Raw genomic sequence first — 14,146 nt, forward strand, 5'->3', positions numbered from 1 at the left:
TTTGGCATATCTTCAGAAATAATCGGAATTTGCTAGGCTTGTTTAAAGAATGATAATAACTCTTTACTTTCGCATATTTTCCCTAATTTCACCATCGTCGTATCCTTCTATGGTCTTGGAGATCCCCATGATAGACACCCTGTATACAAAAATATAGGTTGTGATACATCAATATAATCAGAAACAAGTATAAATTGTGCACAACCCTTGTGCAGATAAAGCACATTTTAACCGAAATAGGAGGAGGGCTGTGGTTGGTAGAAATTAATTCCTTTTTTTGAGACCTTTCAGTAGAGTACCATGAAGGATAAAACTAGTTCCACTCTCCCCCTCCACCCCGTAATGAGAGATAAAATTAATTTTTGGAACGGGAGGTAACTCGGGGACTAACTTGCTTGCATTTCAAAAAATTCGCCAGTAGATTATAGCGGATCGTGTCTGTTCCATGCATAAAATATTAATGCTGCGAAGACTAAGATATACAGGGTGTTGCATTTAAAAAATACCAACTTTGGGTCAAATCTCAGAAATGATGATCCAAACATTTTTCTTGACTACGCCACTGGATTTTACAACAAAATATATAGAACAAGCAGTTTTTTCATTTTTTCTATTTTACATGGGCAGTACTTAAGGTATGGTAAGATCCCAAAAAGTCAACCTTTTGAAAAATTTTGATTACAGGCTCTATATCTTTTATCCCTCGTTTTATCCTATGTAAAGTAAAAGTCAAATAAATACAGCTAGTATGAAACATAAAAAAAAATAGCTTACAGAGTGTTTTTTTTGTAGGTCCAAAGTTACAAAACTTCATATTAAAAAATCTCACACCCTGTATATTTTTCTGTCATCTTTTAGCTCCTCCAAATACGTTCAACTTTTGATAATAATGTCCTATACATCTCTGTTAGTTTTCGAAATATCTTGAAATTTATTAATTAATGATCACATCACATCACAAAAATGTTTCTCGAACCAACGATCGACGAGACCGTCGTCCCAGCTCAGTTCATGTCTACTGCCAGAAATAGTTTTGACGTGATTTTAAGTTATTATAGTTAATTGAAGGACGCCGCAAACAATCCATACATGGATAGTGATTAAAGTATTATTTACTACATCCGGTTCCGGTACCGCGAGTACCGAAAAATGGTCCGCGTCGAACGTGCAATACTTCCGTTTATCTCGAGACGTTCAACTTCCGTTCTTATGACGCAATTGTTACAATTCCTTTCATTAACGGAACGAGCGCGGCGCGCCCTCCCCCTTTTCTTTGGCTTATTTGCGATCGTACCATCAAATTAACAACATCCGCAGGAGTTAAACAATTAATCCGTTCAAAGCGCGAACGGCGCAGCCGATCGAGTCGTCTTTTTCTCGTCGTGGCAGGGTAAAAGTTGGGTGTCTGGTTTACGTTTCGGTTTCAGCCTTTCAGTAGTACGAAGGTTGTTGTTTCGTGGTGTTTGTGAGTTGTCGAAGAAAAATTTCGTGTGTAACGTGACACTGGCGAGGGTACTAATTAAGCTTTTTTTTTTCTTAAATAAAAAGTGGTCGGTTAATTTGGTAACGTGTCCTTGATATTGTTTAAAGGCAACAAACTAGTTATGAAGTACAAGTGGGTACTTTATTTTTAAAGGCGCCAAAGTAGGATAAATAGTTGAGGCGTGCAGGTGTTTCATGGGTTCATGGTCAACGAATTTATACAACTAAACCGGGCTTTTTTCCAAAAAAATCTGTCCCACGGTGGTGTCATTTTTGGTTGATTGCACTTTGGAGCGGTACCGCGACTGCTGTACGAGCAGAGAAGTACGGTATTTTATGTAAAGGAGGTGCCATTTGGCATATGTAAAATGTAACGTAATTCCGCTACCTTGCTTTTTTATTATTTAGGTAAAGTACTCGTTGTCATAATTGAAGTGACCTTAATTTTCTATCGTTTTTACAGTCGGTAATTTAAGTTTTATGTAGCGTTTAATCAGTGTTCGTGTTGCGATGGCACTTTCGGCCCCAAAGTACAGGGGAATTCCTATACTTCACTGTACTTTTATTTATTCAGGTTTTGCATCGGGCTGTATCTACAAAAAAACCGAAAACATTGGCCATCTCCAAAATTACGTAGACATTCCGGGAGTTGCATACTCAACCAAAACAGTAGGTACTGTGGCTACGTCAGCAGAGTTCATATTTTTGAATTATTAATTTGACACTCAACAAAACTGTTTAGATGTTTTGGTGTAAGTAGAGATTGGAAAAACTATTGGGTAAACAAAAAATATGTTTCTGCTATCGGATAATGAGTATGTATGGTCGTTTTTCTAACAAAATTAGTCAATATACAGCGTAGGTAAACCGCTCACCATATTCGCTCACATTCCGAGAACATAGCGTTTTTGGCATAAGTTGAGCAACTTGTTCCAATGTCCGACTTCTGCTTCAGGCTTCATTCTTCTCTTATGAGCAGGTGAAGCATTTTCATGGAATCTTTACAAATGTTTAGCAGTCGCGTTTTTTAGCTCTTTGATTTTGACTTTTTTGTGGATGGCACAGGCAGCTCCCAAACTTTATTTCTGTGACTTCTGGGTGTTTTAATGATACAGCTGGGCCTCGTACATGCAAATTGGTTTTAATACCCTCCGATATCGAAGGAGCTTGTTTTTTTTACTCAGCTGCGAGTGGCGACTCGTTAACCAATGTTCGGGTGCAGGGGGGGTATTGAAAATCCCTTAGACCCCCTGGTGCTGCATTCTTCCTCAAATGTTCAGCCCTAAGAACCCTGTTATAGTTTTTCATAAAGGACCCCGAATCTTCATAAAAATTATGATACAAGTGCCAAAAGCACACATTATTACGGGGAAGAATGTACAGGGTGGCCAAATAAGAATGCGAGGTATTGTATCTGGGAACCTGTCCATCATAGAGGCTTGCGGTAAAAAAAGTTATTACTAAAACGGCCACAAGAAAAACCTGGAAAATATTTTTTAGTTTCTGAAATGGCCGCTAGGGGGCGTAACTGCAATCTGAAATTTAAAAAAAGTGATGTTTCCAAGGATGTTTCTGTGAATTCCGCTATATTAACCTAACAAAAAAATGTCCGGTCTTTGAAGTCGACGATAATCTGAACCTTTTTTGTTTGACAATTTTTCCTGTATCTCTAAAAATGAAGTTGTGGGGGGATATTCAAAGGTTTCCGTAAAGAACACCCTGAATCTTCGAGACGGCTGAGCCGATTTAAACCAACTCGGGTTAGTTAAAAGCGAGGTTAAAAGGTTCAGCTACAAATATTATAACATTTGAAGTTTTGTTAGTTTCACATATCACCGCTTGAGGGCTTTTTTCGAAATTCCGACAGAAATGGTTAATTTTCTCAAAAAAATTAACTGCGTTGGCTCGATTTTTTTTTCATGAAAGGGTAGCTAAATGATGCCTACACAAGCTCGCGAAAACCGCATCTTTGAGGGTATAAAATTTTCTCTGGCCTAAATTTTAGGTTAGGAACAAGATATCGATATGCTGTTTTCGCGAGCTTGTTTAGGCATCATTTAGCTACTTTTTCATGAAAAAAATCATTTAACGCATTTAATTTTTTTGAAAAAATTAACCATTTCTGTCGGAATATCGAAAAAAACCTTCCAGCGGTGATATGTGAAACTAACAAAACTTCAAATATAATATTTGTAGCTGAAGATTAGCTCTTTTTAATTAACCCGAGTTTGTTTAAATCGGCTCAGCCGTCTCGAAGATACAGGGTGTTCTTTATGGAAACCTTTGAATACCCCCCACCACTTCATTTTTAGAGATACAGGAAAAATTGTCAAATAAGAAAGGTTCAGATTATCGTCGACTTCAAAGACCGGACATTTTTTTGTTAGGTTAATATAGCGGAATTCACAGAAACATCACTTTCTTAGATTTCAGATTGCAGTTACGCCCCCTAGCGGCCATTTCAGAAATTTAAAAATATTTTTCAGATTTTTCTCGTGGCCGGCTTTTTTTACCGCACGCCTCTACGGTGGATAGGTTCTCAGATGCAGTACCTCGCATTCTTAGTTGGCCACCCTGTACAACCCAGAGGGTCTAGGTCTCTGGGGGATAAGCGCACTTTAGTAAAAAAAATTCGTAATGGAGCCAAAAAGTGGTGAGGTGAGGCGGGGTTTCCGACCGAACTATGCCTGAACTTCTGCCATGAGTGACAAATGTAAATAAGTGGCAAACGTTAAAATAAATACTCCCGATTGAAATAAATAACAGTATTTGGGGGGGGGGGGTCCTTCATTATTCGCGGGGTTAATCAAGGTCAATTAAATTGATTCGCCGGGATCGGCATTGGCTGCCATTTTATTTTCAATTAAACGGCAATTACATGTGTGTTTATTGTACCGCGAAAATTAAATTAATCGATCCGCAAATTAAATTATCCAAACCGCGAATTAAGTTAATTAGATGAAATTCAGAGAAATCCAAGCCGCTAATTAAATTGATTAATCCGCGAATTAAAGTAATTGATTGTGAATTAAATTAATTAATCCGCGAATCAAGTTAATTTAGCTGAATTGTTAGAAATCAATCCGCGAATTAAAATAATTAAGCCAAATTTCCAGAAATATCAAACTAATCACCCTCGCCCACGAGGGCGACCCCCACAAGTCAATTTAATTGACCTTGATTGACTCCGCGAATAAAAATGTAGTGGGGGGAAAGATTTCCGTTTACTACTTACGGTTATTAATTTCTTCTACTTACAATCACGATTAAATACGTCTCCAACTAAACAAATAGGGCCGACCTCGGGACCGACTGTCCATAATAACCGCGTAACAAATATCACGACCCCAAACCTTCACCAAATCAAAAAGTTCGTTGTATCCCGTTTTTAAAGGATCCACCACTTGCGTCATAAAATAATCTCCTTTTTTATGAATTTGTCACATAAACCGCAAATCACAATGAGACGCGTCCCGCATCCCCACTTACGCCGAGAAAAATGCGTACATCTTCGTATCTTTGTATCATCTCCTGACACTACGTTTTGACACCACCAATACACATATTTCGTCCAGATGGTCCATTTTCCTCTAGGCAGGTGGAATAATTGACGGAATCTTTTGCGACTTCTTCTCACTAATTAAATGATACGAGATTGGGTTATTTAGAATAACCGGTTACATTATTATACAGTAAAATAATAGTGAGGTCCCTCGGGATCGTCCAAACTCGAAATATTGATTCATCCAAACGATTAAAAATGAGTAGGTATATAACATCCTGGGTCTCGGAAAATGAATGGCTGCTTTGATTTGAAGTTGGAAGCGGTTCCCCCAAAAATGTAGGTATTCCGACGGTAAGCGTAAATGTCATTAAAAAGATTTGCGCGCAAATCGACCTGGCAACTCAATACCAATTGCCTGCCGCTCTCTCCGAACAACCAAGTTCTTACTATTTTTCTTTTTGATTGGCCCCATTCTGGGACGCACAACTTTTAATTTTTTCGTCGAATTAGAACCCTTAGCTCCACGTGAAATAGAATCCCGCTGAAACGGATACTTAGTAAGCTTCATAACGACGGATTGTAAACTCGTCCCGTAATTCTAGCTAATGCCGTCATCTCCCACGACTTCTGGTCACCTTAGACTTTCACACGTATTTAAAAAGTCAGTAAATTTTGAATCAAGTAAAATCCTTTAACGTACTCCCGTTACAATATCCCGCAGTATCTAACCCGGACATGATAACAGTGCCGCTTGAAGATGTGGCCATGGTTGTGTCGTTTTCCAGGGAAATATCTTGTATGTAAAGCATGTATAACACAGGGCGCAGTAAGTTTGCTCTCTGAATATCCTTTCGGTCAATTAAGACTTTCCGGTCTATATAAAAATATGTAGTTGACCTCGCTGTGGTCACCATCTAGTAGAGCTTAAAAGTGTCTATAACGAAGTGTTGTTGGTTTAATATCTTTTCAAATACCTAGTGAGAAAAAATAAAAACCGATAAAAAACGAATATGGTTAATTTCGGTTTTTTCGAATATCTTCGGAAGTGATTGTAATTACTGAATATTTGAAACATAATTTTACTAACTCTTCGTACACGCAACTTTTTTTAAAATTTAACCGACTGTGTATTTGTTATGGTTTCCGATTTCCCCATGCTGTTCATTCTCATCGGGGACACACTGTATAAGAACATTTGATCTCGCATTTGGCTCAGCATTTGGTCATTAAGATAGGGAATCCAAATTATAAAAGTAGAAAAGTCCCATAAAGTCTTTGACTCTGAAATGTATCAAAATTGACGCAAAAACAGAAAGTTACCTTTTTGGGGGTGTTTGGTGCATTTTCAAAAATAAACGACGCATTTTGTTCAATATGATCCAGACACTTGAACCAAGGCATTTTTCCTATAGAGGATGGCCGTTGGTAACTCAAAAACGTACGTGATCATGAATGAATTAAGGATAATACAAATACAAATTTGGAGAAGGGGTAAAAACCTATTTGTGATTGTACCTTAGAGGTTTCTTCCGGTTTCTAGACGCGTCGTTATTAGTTCGTTAGCGTCTTCGCATCGATAATGGGCGTCGCTTTTATTGCGCCAATGAAGCTATGCCCTACCTCCATAAATGACTATATTTTTAATATCCAACCATCTGCTTATTATTAGTTTATCTCACGTATCTGAAACTCGTGTCAAGTTTGACCCATTTTCGAATCGTAATTTTGATGGAATTTTGAAAACTAGTTTTCCCTAAAATAATTGTTTCTCTCTCTGTCCGCGATAATATTCTTTTACCCAAAATACTCGTCTTGTTATTCATAACTGGTCGATTTCAACAATCGTCCTTAAACCGTTGCCAATTGCCGGCGAAAATAAATTTAAGAAATTTTAATATAACGAACGATAATAATAATATTTCAGGATTGCATACGCGAGTTTTACGATACGAGCGCGACGCTCCGCTATAACAATTAAATTTTCTAATTGCCGAAAGACTTTCTAATATACACCTACCTATCACTTAGGTACAGTAAACAATAATGTCAAGTGTTAAACTGCTGTGAAATTGGATATGTTAATCAAGGAACGCGTGTGCTAATTACCGTAACGAGTTTTAACCCGTTAGAAAAGAGTGAAATGTTGGTGTTGAAAAAATCTGGACTGCACGGCGACACTTCTGGCTCAATTGGATCGCTAAACTCGATGGGATCATGCCTGGTATGTCTTGTTTATTACATCTATTTGATTGATACACATTTAGACGTGACGTCAAAGGTTTATTAGCGTAAGTAAATTTCAAAAATGTTACCAGAAATAGATTTTGGTCTGGTTCTTCCCATTCATTTCAATGACGTCGATTCTATACGTCATACGAACACCGGCTCTGGGAATTGCACGATACAAAATGATACGTTTTGCGATTATGTATTGAGAATTTTCACATTCTCATCGTTTATATTGTTTTGTTTTGTTAGGAAATTACATCTCTTGGAAACTTTCTCATTAAAATTATTAAACATTGTTTTCTTCATGTTAGAACTTTTCAAGTTTCCTATCGACGATATAAAATCTTTTCGCGACGTAGCGTGTCGACACTCCCGCTAATTAGGGAGAATTTTCAAGGATTTGTCTATCTTTATCGGTTCGTGGGTGCGAAAATTGAATTTTTTTACCAGTGTCGTCCAGCAGTCAGCACGCGTTACGATATAAACGGAACTGCAGAAATTTCTCAGGGTCATACTCGTGTGATTGCGCTACTCGTACTGCAATGTTTGGTGATAAAACGTAAATTGGTATTTTGTACGCGTCACATTAATGTAATTTCCTGGGGTTATTCTAGCACGTTTCCAGAAAGCTTTATATAAAATATATGCCCAATTATTCTTGACAGAACAGCTTCCTAGCTTCAAAAATGGTAAGTGTAAGGAAAAAACGTTTCCCACAATAGTAATCGACTGTCTCAAGATAATTGGGCACCATGTATATAAATTAATTAAGTGATAGTCAAATATAAGATTACGGAACTGGTAGTCGCAATTTTTACCAGAACTCACAAAAGAAATGACTTAGCTTGCTAATGCAGACGCAGTGATACCCCAATAAATCATCCCCTGAAACGGATATCTTTTCTAGGATTCAAAACCATCGCAGTTTATTATCGTTCTGTTCCGAATCCCATCTCTTGGTTATCTCGTACAGAAACAAAATTTAATTTTTTTTATTGATACGTTCTCTCGTAAATATCTTGCGCTAGCGCCACGTTATTGCGACTGCGTTTTTTTACTTTTGTTTGTGTTTATTGCTAATAATTCAGTCAAGCTACGCTGCTGTCGGTTACTACTCGTATTTGAATGGGTAACCACTCGAAAACTTTGCTCCTTAATAAAAAATGCCAACCTTATTCCCAACACTACAATTAACAAGTTAATATGGATTCCTTCGTGAGCATCGAGCAATCGAGTTTGGTCTTTTCTCAAGAGTGCATGAGAAACGATTTTGACATTTTTTGGATAAAAATATTTTGGTGGCCAAAATACACATGGATCACTTCTTGGGTATCGAGCAATCGAGCTTTGCGTTTTTCCCAATAAAATTGATGCATAGGTAACGATTTTGATATATTTTAAATAAAAATATCTTGGGCACCAAAAATGAATATGGATCACGTCTTGGCGATCAAGGAATAAGGTTTAGCTTCGAATAGGCCTTTCCTTTTTTTAAATAGGGCGTTTTTAGCCTGTTTCCAGAAAATAAATGTGGGAATAATGGCACACGCTCCTATAGAAAATGGGGTAAAGTAAGGAATTAGTGCAGATGTCCAGTGGGTTTGTCGCTAAGCGTTTTACGTACCTGAAGAAAATTTTTGATTGCGTCATCTCTAACTTACGTCCACAGAGAATACCAGAGAAATACAAGGATTTAAAATTTTTTTTAATTTGGTCTGTTCACATTGTAGCAAAGTCTTCATTCATGTACCATTTAGTTGGTAACAAGGCAAAACGCAAACGTCGTTCTTTCTTTCTGAGTTAAGTTGAATAATAAAAAAAGATTCAAAAAGATAAAAAAACCATTTAAAAAAGGTTCAAATAATTCAAAAATACAAAGAATTTCAAAAAGTGTTTTGAATTTTTAATAATTTTTTTCAATCTTTTTTGATTCTTTCTGAATCAATTTTGAATTGTTTAGTGTTATATTTTTGAAGAAAGATCTGTTTAGATTAAATGGTTCCATTTAAAGAAATTTTTGTCTGACCCCGTATGACGTCAACACTTCTTATAAAGAAACTTTTGTAATAACCATTTTTCTGTATTTTCTGTAACTAAGAAAATATATAATCATTTTGAATTTCTAAAAATTTTCTAGAAATTATCTAAGCATAATTTTTTGAAGTATCTATAAGAATTTCGAGAAGATTCGAAAAATTTGAACCTGTGAAGGGTAAAGATTCATGTTCAGGATCGGTAAAGAATCTAAAGCACGCCCGAGGAATCTATGAATAACCTCGGAACCTCGCTCGGAACTAAAGAATTTCTAAAGAATAATAGAAACATCTTCGATGAATCAATTTCATAAAGTATACTGGGCCTCCAAACTTAAGTCGGTACTATTACTACTTGGTAATTATAGGAGATACAATATCGGTTTAATTAAATAACAATGATGAAAACAAAAAAAACAATTGACTGTCGCATTTTCAAAAACACGACAAAAACTGACTTTTTCTAATGGAACACGCTGTATACGATATCCTTACTAGGTAGAGAATTACAATACATTGTTAACGAAACTTTTCATACGTCCTATTTCTAAATTCAAAAATAAGGAAGACATTGACAATTTCATCAAGCGTTTTTGTGGGTATTTTTTTAGAATGCGACTGTCAATTGTTTTCACCATTGTAATTAGCGTAAAGAGCACACTAATTCCCTAATTGGAGACCGACCCTGTGTCTCTTATATTAACGAAGTTAGCAATAGTACGGACTTGAGTTTGAAGACCCTGTATTTTTTTGACAAATGCTTGAAAATATCTTGATTTTAGCAATCTTTAAAGAATATGTGAAGAATCTTTCACGGTTCTCTAGATAACGCTTGACGAATGGTTCAAGGATCTCTGCAAAAATTCCCAAATTGCCCTGAAGTCTTGAAGAATTTCAGGAGAACGTTTGGTAACGGTGTATCAGCATCGTAAAAGTAGCCATTGAAGCCAAAAATATTATTCAACAAATTTTAATTCAATCTGTATCATACCCCACAAAAATTGCATTAGGATTTCTAAAAATTCTTTATAAGTTATCCGAGAAGTTATCATTCTTAAAAGATCTGTAAAAAAGAAGAGAACGTCTGAAGAATCTCCAAAAAAATAGATACATAGTTTCTTTGAAGGATTTTTCGGGACGAAGATTTCATAAAGGTCCATGAAGTCTCTCAAGAATTTTGAGGGAAACCTTTGAAGATGCTTCAATATAAAATCAAGTAAAAAAGTTTTCGCCCTAAGACGAGTTAATTTAACGCATTTTCACTTCCCAAATTGCCATAGCCATGTGCACTATGTTCTTTATTAGAAGCCTCTATGGTTAAAATTTCAAAGAAATGTCTCCATAAATAAGAAAGTTGCCATTGCGATATGTTTGTCTTTACTAGAAGCACCTGTGGTTAAAATTTCAAAAAATTATCTCTAAGTAAAGGAGTTGACTTTGTCCAATGGCACATTGGCATCTATGGTTAAAACTTCAAAGAAAATTGCAAAGAACCATCTTTATAAATAAGAAAGTTAGCATTGTGCAGTTTGCACATGCGCACATCTAATTTTTAGCTATGCGATATGTTTGCCTTTACTAGAATAATCTGTGGTTAAAATTTCAAAAAAATATATTAATAAATGCGCACATTAATAGTAAACATTTTTCTTGGCTCTGGGGCCAGAGCTATAAGCTACCGAATTGAAAAAGAACAAACTAAATATATTGAAAACTGTAGAAGTAGTTAAGGCCTCGGACGGACGGAGGGACATACAGTCGGACGGCCAGAGAAGGTGGCTGCTATGTCGCACCAAACTTCGTGGGAAAATGCGCTCAGTCTGTCCATCTGTCCGTCCGTCCTAGGCCTTACTACTGCAGTTTGCAATATATTTCATTTTATGTTTTTGTATTCGGTAGCCTATAGCTCTTGACACCTGAGCCAAGAAAAATTTTAACGATTGATGTACGTACGAGGAGATGTTTCCATAATTTTAACCACAGAGACGCTTCTAGTAAAGGCAAACAGATGTGCGCATCCGATGGTAACTTTCTTATTCATGAAGGCATTTCATTGAATTTTGAACTATAGGCACTTCTAGTAAAAATAAATAAATTGTATACACCGTTTCCAAGATAAGGGTGTCTAGGCTCTCAGAAACCATGAAAGATACGACGATGGTTAAAGACGCGCAATTAAACAGTTATTATCATGTCAGAAAATTCCGATTACTTCCGAAGATATGCCAGAAAACCCGAAATTTACCGATTTCGTTTTTTATTTTTTTCGATGTTATTTGGACAGATACAAAAAAATAAAAAAAACACTATCTCATTGCGCACACACTGTATTCAGCAGCAATTTTTAATATGATCATTGAATAATAAATTATTATTCAATGATATGATATAATGTCACACACACATACACAAAAAGAAAAGTTCCAACTTTTGGTTTCAACAGGATGGTGCACCCACACACAACGCTGTAATCGTGCCAGAATACCTATCGAATAACTTTTTCATTTTCCCGGGGATGGAAATGGTTTTTTAATTGAAATTAAATCTTTAACTATAAATTTTGGTGTTTCTGATTTGATTGGGGTTAGACACCTCTTCTAGTTTTCTACAGCGTGCATGATGAATAATATCTCCGTCCTTGCGTGCACGCTCTTCCGTTTGACTTACTTTAAAGTTACAGCGAACAAAAATTGGCACTCAACCATAATTACAATAACAAAAGGAAATGAAAAGTTGTTTATATTGACAAGAAAATACGTTTCAGATGTTCATTATAGCATAACTCGCTGTCACCGGCATTGTTGCTGCTACCCTTTCCCTCGTTTCTCTTTTCACATCATGTCGCGGCGCGAAACACAATAACTTCGCCATTCAAAGCAAAGATGTGTCACTTTAGCCTACATTTAAGATAACGTTAATAATAGTCACGGCGTTTTAAGACAACAATAAGTCTTTTGGCTGCCGTCGATTTATTATGAAGATGTCATTTCAGGATGGAATGTGAAAGTTTCGCCGCGTAATTATTATTTTTTCTACGTTTAATGTAATTATGTAGTTCCCGCACGTACTCGATCTACGTATATGCATTATTTCTGCAATTTTCTACCATTTCCGTTAACACTCTTTCATATATTATTCTCGACAATGCAGCGCGGAGTTTCCGTTTACGTACCATCGAATGCATGGCAAGTAAATATTCAAAAATTTTTCACCACCAGGCCGAGCACCTGTTTCTTTCGCGAGTGAATTGTTTGCAGTTTGTTGAACCTAGGCTTGGAACTGTACACAGGCGAGCGATTATTTGATGATCACGCTAAAGTAAAGGGTAGCGGAATTTTTGCGCGCAAAACACAAACGTCCAAGGAATTTATTTAATCAAATGTCAACAATTGATTATTTCTTATCCACAAATTGACTAGGTAAATAAAATACATAAAAATTGGCGCCGACAACGTTGTACTTTTATAGATGTGATATTTTACCTTTTTGGTTCTCTTGTGATCTAATAGTCAATTTATATTCTTGAATCTTGTGTGAACACTAGAAAAGAAGATTAGGAGACAAAACCTATCGGGAAGAGCCGAAGAGATAGCAAAGCTTTCAGAAGAAGCTGTCCATACTTGCTACTCGACTGGAATACTCGTAATACTCCACTCTCCTTCATAACGGTGGGTAGAGTTGGGGCTGCGTATCCTCAAACCTATCGCCGATCGCGTAAAAGGCCAACTAGCTCAGGGTTAAACAAGAAAATACAAGCTTGTGCGCCTGCCACACAGCGGTAGTTCGTTCTGGGCGGTTGATCTTCGTTGCACTTACCAATGGTTGAGCGCCACTCAATTTCTGACTTAAATTTCCCCGTATTAAATTCAGAAAATACGAAGGTAGTACAAATTAATTTAGGTAAAAATGGCAAAAATAAGAATTCTCTCCACAATGGGATAGCGTAACACACAAATATTCAGAATTCGTGTGTAACGTAACATATCCGGAATTTAAACTGGTACTTACAAGACAAAGACTAAAATTAAAAACTAAAAAGTCGAACCGGAACTTGAACCCTAAAAGAAATCAAAGGTAACCCTCGTCGTTGTCATAAAATGTACAATCCTCTTAAATAAGAGGGCTAATAATTGTAGATTAAGCAACAATTTTATTGTCGATAGAAAAATTGTCGTACACAAATTACAGTCGAACCTAAAGAAATGCACACTTCAATTACGGAAAATGCAAATGACGGTACTTACGATAAGACAGAAAAAACACGCAATTATATTCTATGTATGGATTTAAAGGAGAATCCGTGCCAGAGATTAATAAAATATGGATGATGGCAATTAAAATTCCATGCGTTCTCAACTAACGCATCAGCTGTCGTTTAGTGTCACCTGATACGGTTCCCGATAGACAGAAAGTGAACATCGATTGGCACTGCGCGGTAAAATGCGTGGTTAAAATTCCAACAATAGATAGAGGCATCCATTCAAAAGTTACGAGGATCTTTCAAGTAAATAAACCGTTACCGCTTACGCAGAAGATTTTTCTAGAGCCGTAGTTGATCTCACTTTGGCGCTTTGGCTATTAGTTATATGGCAATTTCAAATGACGGAAAAGCGACAAATTGTTTTTTACGTCTTTCCGTCCAATTTTTTGGAAATTATCTTTTATACAAACCTTGTCCTGGTAATAAACAACAAAAAGAAGAATTATCTAATTTGGTGCAGTCCTTCTGAAGTGATACATTGTTTCTGTCTTTTTATGTATTGGATCACGGAAGACGTCCAATTAAATACCATGAAACAAAACCAATGTCTAACATCCCCTCCCCCCACCACCCACGGAAGAAAGCTTGGTAGAAACTTAATCCTTTCGAGAAGACTACAATGAAGAGTAAAACATG

At 36.5% G+C, this 14,146-nt stretch overlaps 1 protein-coding gene across 3 annotated transcripts in view; it reads left to right on the top strand.

The window, feature by feature from the left end:
* LOC116174767 (serine/threonine-protein kinase N) overlaps positions 1 to 14,146 on the top strand; it is a 72,820-nt gene that overhangs the window by 4,495 nt on the left and 54,179 nt on the right. For 2 of the 3 annotated variants that reach the window (XM_031492752.1, XM_031492754.1), the window contains exons 1-2: positions 1,369 to 1,512; positions 6,912 to 7,208. The exons of the other annotated variant lie outside the window; for it this stretch is intronic. In XM_031492752.1, the coding sequence (XP_031348612.1) occupies positions 7,128 to 7,208 (81 nt within the window). In that variant the 5' untranslated portion in view covers positions 1,369 to 1,512; positions 6,912 to 7,127. Of the gene's footprint in view, positions 1 to 1,368; positions 1,513 to 6,911; positions 7,209 to 14,146 lie in introns of those variants that run through there. 3 annotated transcript variants of the gene reach the window in all.

The sequence above is a fragment of the Photinus pyralis genome, unplaced genomic scaffold, assembly GCF_008802855.1.
Source record: "Photinus pyralis isolate 1611_PpyrPB1 unplaced genomic scaffold, Ppyr1.3 Ppyr1.4_LG6, whole genome shotgun sequence".
Taxonomy (NCBI): Eukaryota; Metazoa; Arthropoda; class Insecta; order Coleoptera; family Lampyridae; genus Photinus; species Photinus pyralis.